Here is a 19,795-nt window from a genome sequence, read left to right as displayed (position 1 = left end):
TTCAAATGTATGCCTTCTGGTTGACAAAAGTGCTGGAGAAACACAGCGGGTGCGGCAGCATCTATGGAACAAAGGAAATAGGCAACGTTTCGGGCCGAAACCCTTCTTCAGAATGCCTTCTGGTTATTTGGCAGCTGGTGAGCATTCACAATCACACCCCTTTCTTTATATCAGTATGAAGAAGGGATTAGACCTGAAACATCACCCATTCCTTCTCTCCAGTGATGCTGCCTGTCGCGCTGAGTTACTCCAGGTTTTTGTGTCTTTATGACTTGGGTAAGGTTGCCTCACCTGATCTCTGTGCCCAAGTGCTTCAAGGAGAAGTTAATGGTTGTGGGGTTTATTGGAGATGGATAGTTTGCTGCTCGCTCACCCACCAGGGTCTCCGGGGCAACCTCTTCTTCCAATACTCTTCTTGCACTCTCAGCAATATCCAGCATTTGTGGAGGAAAGGGAGCATCTGGAATTAATATGAAATCTTATTATTGTCTGTACTAACATCCCTTCACATACTTCAGCAAAAGCAGGCTGGTGGTTAACCTACATTCTGAGTACAGTGGAAAACATGACGGCAGAGATAACATAGTGGTAACGCATTAAATAAGATCTAGTTCATAAACGCATTGCTAGTCTGAATAAAAAACACAATCTGTATCTTGTCAAAGTAATCTGCTTTCTATTTGAAGATTTGTTATCCTGGTAAAATTAGATCTAAATCATTAGCAATATAATGATCAGCAGCTTTCTGTGGAATGAACAATGTAGCCTCATGTCAGATTATCAAAGCAACTGTTAATTTCCTCGGTACACAAAATTGCTGGGGAAACTCAGCGGGTGCAGCAGCATCTATGGAGCGAAGGAAATAGGCGATGTTTCGGGCCGAAACCCTTCTTCAGACCTCTTCTCATCCGACAAAACTACTTTAGATTTAACCAGTGTCTTTACCACAATACTTCAAATGCAGATCTCTAAATACTCTTGGAGACACTAGAGACTGAAGATGCTAGAACCTTGAGTATAAAGCACCCAGCAGGTCAGCCTGCATCTTCACTCAAAGCTCTTCACTCCGACCCAAAGACGACCCAAAACAGCGTCTGTCTGTCCATTTTCTGCCACAGATGTTGCCTAACTCGTTGAGTTCCTCCAACAATTTTTTTTAAACTCCAAAAACCCTTATTTTACTGTAAGCAGAGGCAGAGATGTAAATATTTTAAAAGAGCTGGGATAAAGCGCAATGTAGTATTTTATGCTACCCACCAATACAAAGAAAATCACCCTATAGCCAGAAATCTTCCATACTTCCAAATTAGCAAATTTAGTTTAGAGATACAGCATGGAAACAGGCCCTTCAGCCCACCACGTCCACCAACCATTACCTGTACACTAGTTCTATCCCACCCTGTCCGCAGCACCTGCTCCATCTCCTAACACCCCACCTTCAGTCCCTCCCATCACCGCCTGATCAACGTGATGGTACGATGCCTCATTTCTATTTAGTTGTGGAGCTCCCCGCTGGAAAACTCCTCCATGGTAACAAACTCAACGACAGTAGAGGCAGGGAGCCTGAGCAATGTATTTTTATTCCAAAGTCCAGAGGGGAGATCGCTCCCATGACTGTTTTGGCTGGTGGACCAATAATCAACGAGGTCATTGAGAAACAGAAAGGCCTTCCATGGCATAAGTTGCCCGGGGGAATCCAGGAGTGAAACATCAAGCCCTGCCTCAAGGCCTAGTCAGCCCTTCGCTCCGCTCCACAGGAGAGCCATGGCAACAAGGCCTCCAGATCAAGGTTTGCCTTAGGAATTGCACCAGGGAGGATTATTTCCAAAACCTTCCTTCGAGTACTGCCACATCACACATACCTCCTTAACCCATCTTTAATGATGTAAATAACCCATTTTTAAAGGCTGACCACAGCTCAATTTGTGAATATTGTGGTTGGAGGCTGCAACTTTTAACATTAACAGTGTTATTTGCAACTAGATGCTGCTGTAAAGCAGATCGTTGCAACATTCACAAGTTGGGTTGGTTCTAACTTTTTTAAATGCATTATTTCATTAAGCATACCAGCTGAAAAATCAAAAAATCTGCATTCGCTGGTATAGAAACAGAGAATGATGGAAATGCTCAGTAAGATGGGCTGCATCTATGGGAAGAGAAACAGAGTCAATGTTTCAGGTCAAAAAATATTTGTCATAACTGTTATGATATATGAAATAGTTCAACTCATTTTCACTGGTCCCAAACCCACAAACAGCATAACTAGATTATCGTTTCCTTTAATCTATAACATTTCAGCACTAAAAACGGTTTTTCTCTCCACTGATAAAGCCCCGACCTGCTGAGTATTTCTGTTTTTATTTTACCATTAAAAAAAATGTCGATTTCAATGTTAAATGCTTCCTGAGTGTATTTGAGTGATACCACATGGAATCAGTCCCTGGGAACACACTGATCAACAATCACCCCGTACACTAGTTCTATCCTACACGAGGGAGAATTTACAGAAGCCAATTCACCTACCAACCTGCCCATCTTTGGAATGTGGGAGGAAACCGGAGCAACCGGCAAAAACTCACGCAGTCACAGGAATAACATACAAACTCCACACAAAGAGCAGAATGAACCCATGTCTCTGGGGCTGTAAGGCAGCAACTCTACTGCTGCGCCACTATTACTTCCCATTCTAACTCCATCTAATCCCAGTATTACAAACACCCCTCACACCAACTACTGCCCAGTCTAATCCAACTCCCCTTCATTCCACGACCCTAATAATCCATCCCTTGATCCCATCAAACCATACCAAACTATGTACGGTGGCGCAGCAGGCTTGCTGCCTCACAGCGCCAGAGACCCGTGTTCAATCCTGACTATGGGTGCTGTCTGTATGGAGTTTGTACGTTCTCCCAGTGACCTGTGTGGGTTTTCTCCAAGATCTTTGGTTTCCTCCCACACTCCAAAGACGTCCAGGATGGTAGGTTAATTGCATAGGTATAAAGATAAAAATTGTCCCTAGTGTGTGTAGGATAGCGTTAATATGCGGGGATTGCAGGTCGGCACTGACTCGGTGGGCCAAAGGGCCTGTTTTCACACTGTATCTCTAATCTAAATTAAACTCTTGCAGGTGGTTGCTCAAACCCTGCTCCTGTGTCCACCTGTGTCCACTGGGAACTCTGCTCCCGTGTTCACCGGCGGGAAGTACCGACTGGATGCCTGGGCCATCATTTTAAATTTTGCATTTTATTAACTTCTCCTGAGAATTTAAAGCAGAAATGCACATAAACATGTCTAATGAGAAGCCAGCAGCTGTAACAGAAGCACGAATGCTATTCCAGGAAACAAAGTGATCTTGACTGAGAATTACAATTCAATACACCCTGGCCAAGGTGTTAATACATTTGCAAATGTTGTGTAACAACAATAAAGCACCTAGAGGTGTTCTCTTAGTCTAGTAAACATCTGCAACCAATCTATTCCATGCCTTGGTCAACATCTCTATGCAAGGGCCAGATAGGAAGGATATGGAACTGTTCTAAAAATAAGGGGTCATTCATTTTAAACGTGACATTTATTTTTGTGGGGTCAAGAACCTTTGGACTCTCCCCGTTCAAGCATGGCGGAAATAGATGTTTAAATATTTTTTAAGTCGAGGTAGTTCGATACTTAATAAACCAGGGGATGAAAGGTTACTATGGGTACACTGAGTTGAGGTTACAGTCAGAGATAGACACAAAGTGCTGGAGTAACACAACCGTCTTGCGGAAATTGTCTGAAGAAGGGTCCCAACCCACAATGTCACCCATCCTTTTTCTCCGGGGAATACCCACGCATTGAAAGAAAGTGTGAACTCCACACAGACAGCGCTGAGTGTCAGAAACAAATCCAGATTGTCAGAGCAGTAAGACAGCTGCATTGCCTGCATTTCCACCGTGCTGTCCTGGGCAGCTCCAAATGACTAGGAACGTAGATGGGAACAAGAGGTAGGAGCGGGATAAGTGGAGGCGAGGTACTTCCTTCACGGGAACTTAGCCTTTTCTAACCGGGCTTCATCAGGCCAAATACCAGTGGGACTAACCACCTTTACCCCAATATCTCTTTCACTGCTCGTTCACACCATTTATTTCCTTGTCACTCAATCACATCACCATCTTTTCAACAATGCAAAAGGAAAATAAGACAAACTCATTCTAAACATCAATTAAAATCAGAAGTTACAAAAATAAATGCAAATTATTGTATGGTAACAGTGCTAGTTATAATATATTTATTTCAATCCATACCAATATATATACCAAAACATTAAAAAAAATTAGACTCTAATATTACCAATTTTATCTGGGACTATAAAGCACATAGAATTAAAATAAACCACTTGTGCAAACCCAAAGAGGTAGGGGGACTTGCACTGCCTAATTTTTTATATTATTATTGGGCAGTGCATATTAAGAATATAATTTATTGGTTGGATAGTTCTTCTCAACAGATGGAATGGATAAGAATGGAGAAAGAGGATTGTTCTCCTTACGATTTAGGAGCGATCCTCTTCTCCCCGATAAAACTGAACAACACATTATATAAGAAGAATCCAATTATACATAATAAAATACGAATCTGGAAACAAATAAAATTAACCTTAAAATTAAGAAACCTATCAGTGCTAAAACCAATAGTGAATAATCCGATATTTAAACCATCTCTTATCGATAAAACATATAGACAATGGGAAAGATTGGGAATTAAAAAGGTAGGTGATATGTATGAAATGGGAAATTTATTATCATTTCAACAATTAAAATTTAAATTTAAACTGAATAACAACCAATATTTTAAATATCTACAGATATGTGACTTTATGAAGAAATATATACCAAGATTTCAAAGTATAATCTTAGATCCACTGGAAGAAGCAATGAATATCAAGGCGGACTCACAAAAATTAATATCATATCTATATAATAGTATTTTAAACAGAGAATCACCATCAACAGAGGCAATTAGAGAAGACTGGGAAAAATAATTAATGATAAAAATTTCAAAAGAAACATGGGAAAAGTATTTGATATATATACATAAATGTTCGATTAATGCTAGACACAATTTAATTCAATTTAAAATATTACATAGATTATATTATTCAAAAATTAGGTTGAATAAATTCTATCCAAATATCTCTCCCATCTGTGATAAATGTCTTTCTCAAAATGCCAATATCACACTCTTTTGTTTCTTGCACAAAACTTCATAAATTTTGGTGTGACATATTTGATATATTCACAAATCTATTTAAGATAAAAATGGAACCTAATACTGAAATGATTATATTTGGAGTAATGGGAGGGGAACAAATTAAACATACCCCAAAATTCATTTTTTAATTATGGGTTAATAATAGCAAAAAAACTTATACTTAAATTTTGGAAAAATGCTACTATACCAACATTTAAAATGTGGATCAGTAATATGTTGGACACAGCACACTTGGAAGAAATGAGACTCCTCCTAATAGACAAACAAGACCAATTCTTAACGAGTTGGTCTCCATTTATTGATTTCTTGGATTCATGTGGTGTAACAGTATCGTAAAAATTAAAAGTTTCAGGTATGGGTGAAAGATGATCAAGAATATAAAAAATCATCTCCTTGTGGTGATTGGATAACCTCCTTCCTGCTTCCCTTTCTTACTTATTTATTTTCTTCACTATCTCTTTTTCCATCTTTTTATTCACACACACCTAGACTTTCCTCTATTCTTTACTATCTCTTTCTTTCTTACTTTTCTCTTTAAAAACAAAAAAAAAGAAGGAAGTTGTACAGAGAATGTAATATGTAAACATATTTTTGGGAGCCTGTAAAAAGGTACCACTGTATTGTACTTCTAATAAATTAAAAAAAAAAAAAAAAAAATTTAAATCAGAAGTTACAAAAATAAATGCAAATTATTTGTATGGTAAAAATGCTAGTTCACAAAATACTTGGAAAATGAGGCATTCAACTTATCATAACCAAGTCACCTAAAAATTAAAGTTTTCCATATCTCAACCACAACAACTCTCATTTCATCCAAGTCTGCCTCATGTTCAGTACTTGTGGCACTTACATTTGGAAGAAGTTTCCGTTCACTCACTTAACCTTCAAGTTCACTTCTCAACTAACCACCAACTTCACAAGCTGGAAAACTTGTGTGGCTCCAAACTCTTCCTCATTACTCAGGTCTTACACTGAGAATCAATTTCACTGTACCTTAATTGGTACACCTGACAATAAACTGACCTTGAAACCCTTCAATCAACCCATTAGCTTTACCTGGAGAGAAGGAATGGGTGACGTTTCGGGTTAAATAGAATGGTTTTAGTTTGGGAGACAAATTGCTGGAGTAACTCAGCGGTTCAGGCAGCATCTCTGGAGATCATGAATAGGTGTTGTTTTGGGTCAGGACCCTTTTTCAGACAGTTCTAGTTTCGACTGAGATTTGCACTGTAATATTCAATCCAAGGCTGCAGTTTACAGCAATATTAGCCTACACTGCGCTGTACCAGAGGTGGTCACTAAATAAATGACTGGCCAGTGGGTTAATGTCCTCTGAGATCACCACATTATTAAAATTCTAGGTGACTATACGCCACCACTGTTGCATAACAAGTAACAATTAATTAGTGTCTGTGGATACAAAGAATTGCAGATGCTGTTGTACAAAGAAATATACAAAATGCTGGAGTAACTCAGCCGGTCAGGCAACATCTCTGGTGAACAGGGATGGGTGATGTTTCGGGTCGGGACCCCTCTTAAGACTGATTATTGCTTCATCATTATTATTAGCACAAGCAAAGAACAAATTACAAAGTACCTGGTTGGTTCATTACCTTGATCATTCCAATCACAATGCATTTATTCCAACAAAATCTGCCCGGTCCAAAGAGTAATTTTAAATGACAATGGTTCTTGTGTAAGGCTATAAACCACTTTGCAGAGTACATGTTTGCTCATGCATTACAAAGAGACAGAACATTCATAACTAAATGTTAACTGATGCCACTTAAGATTATAAAAAGGGTTGCTACTGAAACAAGTGAATGGCATTATTTATATTTGTGTAACTATAGAGCTACCTCAAGGCAGTTATTATATTAGCTATATTTAAGGAGGAGCATATAAGAAAGGAAAAGGCCAGTTGTTCAGGCATTTTGTACCCCATCTCACAGGCTGCAATTACCTGCACATTAACTCTGGTCCTCAGCCCCTCTTGGGAAAGGCAAAGAAATGCGGTTTAAGTTGAGAGAGGAAGTAGTTTCAAAGAGAATTTGAGGGGATTTTTAAAAAATGTGGTTGGTGTGGTGTAATCAGAGGTATTGTTTACGAGGTATTTAGACAGACACCAATGTTTAAGCGGCATTTAGATACAGATATAAATAGGCAATGCATGTAGGGATACAGTCCTAATGCAGGCTAATACGATATGTAATTGGGTAAAAAGATGGCACGTACATGGTGGGCCAAAACCCTGTATCCATAACCCACAATTCACTTGCAGGTTAAATGTATGTCAGTATCCATCTTCTGTGGATATGGAAAGAATTTGATTCACAAATGTCCGAGTGATAAAATCCTCCATATCTCCATCTGCGATGGGCGATTCCTTATTCTGATGCCTTAAGGGCCTGTCCCACTTGGGCGTCATTTGCGCGTCATGCAAATGGCGCACAAAGATTTTGTACATACTAAACTCCTGGGGCGCCATGCACGACCGAGCGTTACTGCCTACGTCACCACGCGCGCGGCACAACGCACGTGTCGTGACGCGTAAATTATGAACAAATTATGCCCAAGTGGGACAGGCCCTTTACCCTAGTTCTGGATGCACAGAAATTTAGGGGACCAATTACTGACCAAGGTCATTCAAATTCCAATTCCTTCTGCTACTCCTGTGCCATGCTCCCCAAACCCACATCTCCTACGATGGCATTTAAGCTGCTAACATCACAAACAAGGCCATATGCTTCTAATCTGGAAAAAATATTTCAATCAGTATCTTTTGCCTCCTATCACCAAGCCAGTTTTGGATCCATTAGCCTTGTGCAGCACAGATACAGGCCCTTTCACCCAACTTCCCCATGCCAACCAAGGTGCCCCATCTATACTAGTCGCACCTGCCAACAAGATGCCCAATCTAAGCTTCTCCCATTTATTCACATTTGGCCCATATCCCCCCAAACCTTTCCTATCCATGTACCTGGCCAAATGTCTTTTAAATATTATTATAGTTTCTGCTTCAAAGACCTCCTCTGAGCTCAATCCATATACCCACCTCCTTGTGTGAAAAGGTTGCCCCTCAGATTCCTATTAAATCTTTCCCCTCTCACCTTAGGCCTATGTCTCTTGATTCCCCTACTATGGGTAAAACATTCTACGTATTCCCCTATCTATTCCCCTCATGATCCTATTTGATCACCTCTCAACCTCCTACACTCCGAGGAATACACTTAGCCTGCCCAACCTCTCCCTATAGCGCAGACCCTCAAGTCCTGGCAAGATCTTCAAATATCTTGTCTGCATTCTTTCCAGCTTATCAGCATCGTTCCTATAAAGATGTTTCCTATAAACATTTTTCCTGTACCTTAACACTCTCAGAATCCTGACAACCGTCCATGGCTGTTGCCCCAACAACATAGAATTTGGGCACGAGCAGGAATGTGCATGTTATTTTGTTTACATGTTAATATGGAACAATAGAAGCACCTAAATAAGCTTATATTCTTCACGCTGTGTGGAAGTTGTTTTTTTCCAGATGAACTAATTATAGGAAGGCTAAAATAGATGATGAAAGCTGAAGTAAATACAATTATTTTTTACAAATTTTGGTACAACTCCAAGAATGTGTCCTTTGTAGCAGTTACCATGTTAAAGCGTTACATGCCAGACAATGAAAGCAGAAGTCAGTTCAGGGAACCAGCAATTTCTGTTAACGGCAGAATGTATTCAGACATACACTGTGATGACAAGGACAGACACAAAAAGCTGGAGTAACTCAGCGGGTCAGGCAGCATCTCTGGAGAAAAGGAATAGGTGACGTTTCGGATCGAGACCCTTCTTCAGACCTGAAACGTCTGGCATTCCTTTCCTCCAGAGATGCTGCCTGAGTTACCCCAACTTTTTATCTATCTTCGGTTTAAATCAGCATCTGCAGTTCCTTCCTACACAGTTGTTCATGACAACTGATATCAGATAAACAAATCTCATGACTTTGCGTTACAACATTAGTGGCTAATGAAAGCCCTTCCCCAAATGGACTGGAGTGTAACACGGAGAGAACATTTAAATGTTTGTACACCTTTGAGGGTGGCAGAGTGATGCAGATGGTGGAGATGCTGCCTCTCAGCATCAGAGACCACGGTTCAATCCTGACCTCGGCTGCAGTCTGTGTGGAGGTTGCACGTTCTCCCTGTGACCACGTGGATCTCCATATAAAATTCCTAAAGGATTGGACTGGCTAGATGCAGGAAAAATGTTCCCGATGTTGGGGGAGACCAAAACCAGGGGTTATAGTTTAAGAATAAGGGGTAGGCCATTTAGGACTGAGATGAGGATAAACATTATCACTCAGAGAGTTCTGAATCTGTGGAATTTTCTGCCACAGAAGGTAGTGGAGGTCAATTCACTGGATGTTTTCAAGAGAGTTAGATTTAGCTCTTAGGGCTAAAGTAACCAAGAGATACGGGGAAAAATGTGGATAATCAGCCATGATCATATTGAACGGCGGTGCTAGCTCGAAAGGCTGAATGGCCTACTCCTGCATCTATTTTCTATGTTGCTATGTTTCCTCTGGGTGCTCCGGTTTCCTCCCAAATCCAAATGGTTATTAGCATAGATGCCGCCTCACCCGCTGAGTTTCTCCAGCACTTTTGTCCACTGATTATTAGGTTCAGTTTCAGCTGCTAATTCATCTGGTACACACATTGATGCAAAACATCAGTTTAGACGAGTCACAACAAGAATTTGATCCCAACATTAACTTCTTCCAGAAAAAGACAAAACAAATTCAGTAAATATTCCATCAGTTCATTCCAATGTTTAGTCAAAGTATTTGCAGCTGCGCATGTGGGCAGTACAGCTACTGAAACTTTCTTTAGGTTATGGACTTGTTCACAAATGAGAAACAATTGTGACTCAAGACTATTGCGCCGTCCTTCACTATTGTGCAGAAAGGAAACCTGCCAAATCAGGCACAAGAATGCAGTGTCGACAGAAAAAACAACACTGTCACCATTGCTTGTGCTGTTATCCCAAGGAGGGAAGCAGTACACACGCCCCCCCATTCCCCACGGCCAAGTTTCCATGCCCATGAAGCCAGGTCAGAGCAGTTGGGATCTAATCCAATGCTCACTTTGCTGCCAATTCACCAAATATTCATCCAAACTGAGCTCCATAGGATACCTAAAATTCCATGCACTGTTGTATTTAACTGGTTCAGTGATAAAGATGTTTGGCATTAATCATATGAAACAGCGCATAAGACCACCCATCATTGATGGAAGACAGAGAAATCCCTTCAACTGCAAGAAATTAAATTTAGCTAATTACTAAATCAATTTTTTCTATATAACAGCAGAACTGATACACTGCCCCAAATTTGACAATATCTTGCCCACTACTCAAGCTGGAAACGAAGGGAAAACTATGGAGGTGGTGACACTGCAAAGGGTTGCTTAGAGCTCTAAAAGGATTTAAAACTGCTTTTCTTTGCTTAACACAAGTACGTGGGTAGTCAATAGAGTCTAACAGCATGGAAATGGGCTCTTCGGCACAACTTGCCCACATCGGCCAACATGTCCCAACTAAACTAGTCCCACCTGCCTGCATTTGGCCCATATCCCTTAAAAACTTGTCATATCCATATACCTGTCTCATTGTTTCTTAAATATTGCGATAGTACCTACCTCCCCTTGCTGCTCTTTCCATACACCCACCACCCTTTGTGTGAAAAGGTTACCCCTCAGATTCCTATTAAATCTTTTCCCCTTCGCCTTAAACCTATGTCTTCTGGTTTTCGATTCCCCTACTCTGGGCAAGAGACTCTTAGTGTCGACCCGAAAATATATATAGGATTTTATACACCTCTCATAGATTTCATATGCTCCAAGGAATGTTTTCAATAAAATGTTCGTGCAAAAGATTTTACAGCGTGCTCCATAATGTTTAGGACAAAGATCCATCATTTATTTATTTGCCTCTGTACTCTGCAATTTGAGATTTGTAATGGAAAAAAATCACATGTGGTTAAAGTGCACATTGTCAGATTTTAATAAAGGCCATTTTTTATACATTTTGGTTTCACCATGTGTAAATTACAGCAGTGTTTATACATAGTCCCTCCATTTCAGGGCACCATAATGTTTGGGACAGAAGTGCCATGTAAATGAAAGTAGTCATGTTTAGTATTTTGTTGCATATCCTTTGCATGCAATGCCTGCTTGAAGTCTGTGATTCATGGACATCACCAGTTGCTGAGTGTCATCTGTGGTGATGCTCTGCCAGGCCTGTATTGCAGCCATCTTTAGCTTCTGCTTGTTTTGGGGGCTAGTCCCCTTCAGTTTTCTTTTCAACATATAAAAGGTTTATTCAATTGGGTTCAGGTCGGGTGATTGACTTGGCCACTCAAGAATTGACCATTTTTTAGCTTTGAAAAACTCCTTTGTTGCTTTAGCAGTATGTTTGGGATCATTGTCTTGCTGTAGAATGAACTGCCGGCCAATGAGTTTTGAGGCATTTGTTTGAACTTCAGCAGATAGGATGTGTCTATACACTTCAGAATTCATTATGCTACTACCATCAGCAGTTGTATCATCATTGAAGATAAGTGAGCCAGTACCTTCAACAGCCATACATGCCCAGGCCTTAACACCCCCACCACCGTGTTTCACAGATGAGGTGGTATTCTTTGGATCTTGGGCAGTTCCTTCTCTCCTCCATACTTTGCTCTTGCCAACACTCTGATATGTTAATCTTCATCTCATCTGTCCACAAGACCTTTTTTCCAGAACTGTGTTTGCTCTTTTAAGTACTTCTTGGCATACTGTAACCTGTCCATCCTATTTTTGCAGCTAACCAGTGGTTTGCATCTTGCAATGTAGCCTCTGTATTTCTGTTCATGAAGTCTACTGCGGACAGTGGTAATAGACAAATCTACACCTGACTCCTGAAGAGTGTTTCTGATCTGTCGGACAGGTGTTTGGGGATTTTTCTTTATTATAGAGAGAATTCTTCTGTCATCAGCTGTGGAGGTCTTCCTTGGCCTGCCAGTCCCTTTGCGATTAGTAAACTCACCAGTGCTCTCTTTCTTCTTAATGATGTTCTAAATAGTTGATTTTGGTAAGCCTAAGGTTTGGCTGATGTCTCTAACAGCTTTATTCGTGTTTCTCAGTCTCATAATGGCTTCTTTGACTTTCATTGGCACAACTGTTGATAAATGTCCCCATGTTGATAAACAGCAATTAAAGTTTCCAAAGGTAATGGAAAGACTGGAGGAAAGACTAGGTGCTGAGAGCTCTCTTATACCTGCATTATGGAGGCAATTAAACACACCTGAGCAATTAGAAACATCTGTGAAGCCATGTGTCCCAAACATTATGGTGCCCTGAAATGGGGGGGACTATGTATAAACACTGCTGTAATTACAACACGGTGAAACTAAGATGTATACAAATGGCCTTAAATAAAATCTGACAATGTGTACTTTAACCACATGTTTTTTTTTTTTCTATTACAAATCTCAAATTGTGGAGTACAGAGGCAAATAAATAAATGATGGGTCTTTGTCCCAAATGGTATGGAGGGCACTGTAACTAAACTGATGATCCTTTCACTATGAGGAATAAATATTATGTCAACTTTTTCACTCACTTTCAAATCTTTTGACAACCTTCCTATCCTCCACTTCTGCAAGTTCTAACCCCAACCTCAGCTCCCTAATGCAGAATCTCCAAGGTCTTCTGAATTTCTAGGGCCTGGAACATCCAAATGTCACAGCTGTACTATTACAGCCATATCTTGAATAGCCGCAATGGCGACTGCGTTCTGGGTACACATTGAGTGCACCCTATATAATTTTGCATGCTGCTTCTGTGATAGTCTCAGTACACCTGGTAAATTGAGAGCACTGGGCAGTCACAAATTGTAACCCTTGGTCTGCCAGATCCCTCTCTCTGCTATTACAGTGATGCGGCACGGTGGCGCAGAGGTAGAGTTGCTGCCTTACAGCGCCAGAAACACGGGTTCAATCATGACTACAGGCACTTGTCTGTATGGAGTTAGTATGTTCTCCCCGCGACCTGCCTGGGTTTTCTCCGGGATCTCCCGTTTACCTCCCACACTCCTTACACGTACAGGTTTGTACGTAAATTGGTTTTGTATAATTGTAAATTGTCACTAGTTTGTGAGGGATAGTGTTAATGTGTGGGGATCGCTGGTCAGCGCGGACTCGGTTGGCTGAAGGACATATTTGTGCGCTGTATCTCTCAACTAAACGAAAGATTGTAGGAACACAGGCTATTAAACACAACAAATAAGCTATGAGCTCTGAACTGCAAAAGGCTATATTATTATTTGTTATTTGCACTATATTTATTGAACTTTTTCTTATTTTTTCCCGTTATATACAATGTTTACATATTCACATATTCTGTTGTGCTACAGCAAGTAAGTATTTCATTGTCCCGTCCGGGATATATGACAATAAAACATTCTTGACAAGAGCATACAAGATGAACACTAGACAGTCCTGAAAGAGTTGAGCCAACTTAGTCAACTTGTAATACAGATATCCAGGAATGTTAAACCCCAAAACAATGTGGAATGGAACCAAGTGAGATCTCCAGTTGTCACAAATTTAAAAGTTAAACAAAAATTCCAGCGATTGGAAAGCTCAAATTAAAAACACCGTGTAAATACTCAGTAGGTCGGGCAGCATCTGCGGAAAGAGAGAAAAGCGAGATAACATTGAAGTCCTTATGTCAGAACTGTCCACTTCCAACATAAGCTGAAAATGCCGAGGAACTGCCCCTCAATCACTGCAGCTGTGAGGACTCTGCACAGCTGATATCTAAAATTCAGCCATGAACATCCGTGGTTAAATTATGTAACAGTGGCAGATTCAATAACCGTGAAGGTATTCAAAAAAGAGGAAGCAGTTCTACAAGCATTTCCACAATTAACTTGCGCTGCTATAAATACACTAATTGATTGCATTGTGCTCTGATAATATTTGCCCACATTTTGTACCCAAGATCTGGGTTCTGGTCTGAGGGGTTTTCTAACTTGAGAAAAAGGTTTAAGGCTGCATATGGAGATAATTAATGGTAGATTGAAGCAATGATGATCAACACAGAACAGTACAGCACAGAAACAAGTTCTTCAAGGTCACAATGCTTGTGCCGAACATGATGCCAAGATAAACTAATCTCATCTGCTAACAAGCGATCCATATCCTGCCATATCCATGCCCATCACTTAAACGCCACGATCGTATCTGCCACCGCAACCATCACCCCTGGCAATGTGTTGGCCTTTTGGCCCTTCCAATCACTGGTTGTTTTTTCCTACTTGCTTTATATTCCCCAAAGGACCCATCTGATTTCATCATCTTAAACCTTACATTAGCTTTTTCTTTTAGGATTAGAATCCTCTAAACATTAGAATTCTTCTAAAAATCTGTTCACATGGATGCACTGAAACGGAAACAAAGTGGACTGATCAAGGAAATGGTCTGATGAAGGGCCTCAACCCAAAAGGTCACCTATTCCTTTTCTCCAGAGATGCTGCCAGACCTGCTGAGTTAATCCAACATTTTGTGTCCATCTTCAGTGTAAACCAGCATCTGCAGTTCCATCTTACACAAAGTGGACAAATGTAGTTAAGGCATCTGGAGGACAGCGTATGGTTTTAGTCAGGCAAACAAGTGATGACATGTGATGGCGGCTTGATAGAATTCCTGCAAAGACTGGGAAGGAGGAAGGATGGAATTGTTGAGGTAATAGTGACTGAGCCAAGCCAAAGCTCTCAAGAGATACTAAGAATCATCTGACTGAAATCAAAGTCTAATACTGGAGGAAGTTGCCTGTGGCAAGAGAATCCTGCACTAGGATAACACTCAAGAAAAACTCCAACTCCAAGGGTTTGATTCTTTAGAATTCCCTACACGACAGCTGGAGATGATTAGCTTATACAAGATCAAGATGGGTATAACCAGAGAATCAAAGCATATTAAGCCACATCAACTGTGATATAAACCCTTGAGGTGACTGAAACTCCAATTGCTTCGTGCTCCTACAATGATCAGCAGCGATCTGTCCAGTTGAATGTAGCACGTGAGGGGCTAAAAGGTCTCATGTTTTTATACGTCATCACAGGGCGGCACGGTGGTACAATGGTAGAGTTGCTGCCTTACACCGCCAGAGACTCTGGTTCGATCCTGACGACAGATACTGAGTTTGTATATTTTCCCCATTTTCTCCAGGATCTCAGATTTCCTCCCACACTCCAAAGACGTACAGATTTTTTTAGGTTAATTGGCTTGGTAAAATTGTAAATTGTCCTTAGTGTGTGTAAGATAGTGTTAGTTTGTGGGGTATCGCTGATCATCGCAGACTCTCCGAGCTGAAAGGCTGTATCACTAAACCAAATTTCAAAGTGCTTCGAGAAATTATTTGAAAAAACACCCAATTAATATTAATGCTGATTACCCTCTTTTACAATGTTTTGACATTTGATGTTCAATCATTAACTAAAACACTAGCTACGGCATCATAAGCTGGCGTGAATGCCCAAATTCTTTCCCCCAAATATCTCTAGAATTGGCTATCAAGCTGTTTTACAAATCATTTTCACAATCTGTTTCATGTTGGCTAGTTCATCAGAGGCAGCTGATTTAAACTAACAATAGAACAAGTCTGGGTTTCAAATCTACAAATGGTAGCTAAATTCTCACTTAACTTATAGAGCCAACAACTCACAAATGAATTCAAGACCAAGATATTAAGCAGAAATTAATATTAAATTAATGTTAAATTTAGCTATAATGAAAGTGCAGCACAAAAACTTCAGTCAAAATAATATTAATGCATCTTAACCAGTCATGTGATCTGTATATGATCTGTAGTCATAGGACTACATTCTATCTTTGTCCTGCCCACTCCCCTGACATCAGTCTGAAGAAGGGTCTCGACCCGAAGCGTCACCCATTCCTTCTCTTCAGAGAAGCTGCCTGTCCCGCTGAGTTACTCCAGCATTTTGTGTGTCTACCCAGTCATATGATCTGATGCATTTCAAAACAGCAACTGCCCTTAAACAAAAATCCCAATGTGGGGAACAACGCATCTGCAAAAGAATCTAAACGTTCTGGCATCGTCCAACCAACATTCCTGTGGCCTAGATACAGTAACAGAAACATTATTTAGGAGATTTGGCAGAACACTATGTATTTTGTAAGGGAGAATGGATAAAGAGTGTAAAGTGAAAGAAAGCTGTTCTGAAAATTTGACCAAACTGTGACAGAGGAACCTCACTTAACCTGCTTGTTCTTTGTGCATTATATACTACTCCCCTCCTCCCAAATATACCATCCAAATGGCCCTTTTTATCTTTCAGAGTGCTGTTTCCAATATTACTCAAAGCCCAGGCCAAGTAATTAAAATCTTACAAAAACGCTGGTCAATGGAAATATTTAACGTAATCTGTGCCCTTCCCCTGGCATGCTGTTTGATTCAGCTAACGTCATGCTTTCCCTAACTTCGTAACATTTGTAACAGCTCCGTAACATTTAGAAGATCAGGTTTGGCACATGGTAGATAAAAATGAATGCCAGAATTAGTAACGGTCAGCCAAGAACACAAGCTGTTATTCCAGATATGATCATCTGTCAAACCATACAGACATGGATTTTTTTTTTCATTTGAACGTTTCATTTCCTATTAGCAACCTCAAATAACCTCCTTTTAAGAATACAAGCCTGACCTTTTAACGGCCAATTTGTATTTGTGTACTTATTTCTCTTCTCATTTCCTCTTTCTTTCCCAAAATACAGATAGCAGCAGATCCCCATGCATCTATAGAACTTTTCTTGGCTCACAACTGTTGAATAGTTTTATAAGGCTGTATTTGGAGTCTTGTGTGCAGTTCCGATCGCCCCATTTCAGAAAGGATGTGGTGGCTTTGGAGAGAGCGCAGAAGATGTTTACCAGAATGCTGCATGGATTAGGTGGTATTAACTAGAAGGTGAGGTTGGACAGATTATTTTCTCTGGAACGCCGGAGGGTGATGGGAGACTGATAGAAGTATATAACATTTATGAAAGGTAGATAGGGTAGATGGTTCGAACCTTTTTCTCCTAGGGTGGAAATGTCAAGCACTAAAGAGCACGGCTGTAAGATGAGAGGGGCAAATTTTAAAGGAGATGTGTGGGACACCCATCGCCCTGTTTGTACAGAGGATGATGGGTGTCTGGAAGGTGCTGCCAGGGCAGTGATAGAGGCAGATGTGATAGTGGCATTTAAGATGCTTTGGGTAGACACATGGACAATGAGGGAATGTAAGGATTGTGGCGGGCCCTGGCGGTTAGTCACTCGTGGTGCGAACCCTCGGCTCTGGGGGTTGGGTCATGTGGCTTAGATTGGCGGGAAGAATGGGTCATGGTCTCCCCTGGGGTATATATACTGCTGGTAACACCCTTGTCCCTTGTTGTGGTTCTGAGAGCTGTTCTGTGCTAACCTAATAAAGAGCACTGTGTTTGACAACACGTGTCTCGCTATAGGATATTAATTATGTGCAGGCAGAGGAAATTAGTTTAACCTGGCATCATGTCTGGCATTGACATTGTCAGCCGAAGTTCCTGTGTTGTAATCTTCTATGTTCTCCATTCTAATGCTCCATGTTATTACTAAATGACAGTGATTACACCCAGAATAATCCATCGAATATTATCACAATCCACTAAAGCACTGCTTACTAATGACAAGAGTGCTTCAATCTTCCCTGCATGTTCACCAAGAGCAATGGACGGTATTAACATTTCCCAGATCTATACCAAAACTATAGGAGCTGACTGCTGTTGACATACGGTCATATTCAACAAAGGATCTGTTTGAAAATAATTCTCAGTTACCTGATTTTCCACTAGCCACCAAACTTCATTTGGACATGCAAAAAAGTAGGCTGTTCTAAACCAAGAGGCAAAATGCTGGAGTAATGCCCCTGTCCCACTTAGGAAACCTGAACGGAAACCTCTGGAGACTTATCGCCCCACACAAGGAGGTTGCAGGTAGTGGAAGCAGGTAGGGAGACTGACAAAAACCTCCGGGAACCGCACGGAAACCTTGGGTGGGGCGCAAAGTCTCCAGAGGTTTCTGTTGAAGTTTCCTAAGTGGGACAGGGCATAACTCAGCAGGTCAGGCAGCATCTCTGAAGAATATGGATAAATTATGTTTTGGTTCGATACCGTACTTCAGACTCGTGTTCAACCAGCATCTGCAGTTCATTGTTTCAACATTTTACTGTTTCAATGCAAAATCTCCTCAAGGTATGTTTACTTTGAAGTAGGTGTTCTCTCTACAATGAGAGTTCCGTGAGATCCTCTCTCACTGCTCCTTCTGCATTTCTGATGCTCTCCTGTTCTATGGCCATGTTCTGACCTGGAGCCTGAAGAACGACCCTGATCCAAGACATCGCCTATCCATGTTTTCCAGAGATGCACCCTGACCGGCTCCATCGGGTGGCGCCACCACAGTGGCTGCCTCGCCAGCAGCTCGTAGTCCTGTCATCTTTTTTGTTATTTTTAGCGTGTCTAAATGTATGTTTTAATGTTTCGTAGTATGTCTTATGTGGGGGGTGGTGTGGGGGGGTGAATAGGGGTAAACCGTTTCTCATTCACTTACCTGGACGGAGATGCGTCTTTTCTCTGTGTCGCATCTTCGCCCCCCCCCTGAGTGTGTTCCTCCATTCCGACATCGGAGTTTCGATCATCCCGGCGAGAGGGCCAGTACATCGGGCCGTCCGTAGCGACGACTGCGGAGGGTTCTAGGCCCCGACCACAGTGAACAAAGAGGAAGATGACTGAACTTTATTACCTTCCATCACAGTGTGAAACGTTAATTCCGCTGTGGTGGATGTTTATGTTAAATTCTATTGTGAATTGTGTTCATTATTGATTCGTATGGCTGTATGGTAACTTAAATTTCACTGTACCAATTGTTGCATGTGACAATAAATGTGAACTTGAACTTGACCGGCTGAGTTACTCCAGCACGTTGTGTCTTTTTTTTCTTCTGTAAACCAGCATCTGCAGTTCTTTGTTTCTACATTTCTTTATTCTAAACCAAAGTAGCAAGGGGAACTGATGCTTTGCACCAGAGAGCAGACTGGTGCTAATTAATTTAGATTTCGTTAAATGACAATTTTGGGGAAATAAGATGAAGGCTGATAAGAATCACCACACTGAATGACAACAAAGGCAGAAGAACCAAATGGCTTAATTCCTGATTGAACATCCTTTAACACAAAACTGTCATATCAAAGAGAAATTGAGAACAAAGACAAAACAAAGGTGAGATTAGGTGTTTTTTTGGGGTAAATTAGCTTTCATTTATAGCTACAACATAGGATTTTTTTTTTTTAATCAATGCCAGTAATAAAAGAATGGCCCTTGCAAATGTATTTTAGCACTGTGTGCATTATCCACAGACTATAGACTTTAAGTAGATATGGTGTTGCAGGACATTTGCACTCTGTGGGAGCTGGTGGAAAGTGTTTT

General features: G+C 40.8%; 1 protein-coding gene across 1 annotated transcript in view; it reads right to left on the bottom strand.

Moving 5' to 3' along the window:
- tbc1d2b (TBC1 domain family member 2B) overlaps window positions 1-19,795 on the bottom strand; it is an 86,520-nt gene that overhangs the window by 42,837 nt on the left and 23,888 nt on the right. The window contains exon 3 of the mRNA XM_033015077.1: window positions 292-460. Coding sequence (XP_032870968.1) covers window positions 292-460 — 169 coding nt within the window. The remainder of the gene's footprint in view (window positions 1-291; window positions 461-19,795) is intronic.

This window comes from Amblyraja radiata, chromosome X (genome assembly GCF_010909765.2).
Source record: "Amblyraja radiata isolate CabotCenter1 chromosome X, sAmbRad1.1.pri, whole genome shotgun sequence".
Classification (NCBI taxonomy): Eukaryota; Metazoa; Chordata; class Chondrichthyes; order Rajiformes; family Rajidae; genus Amblyraja; species Amblyraja radiata.
This window is presented reverse-complemented; position numbering and strand designations above follow the sequence as displayed.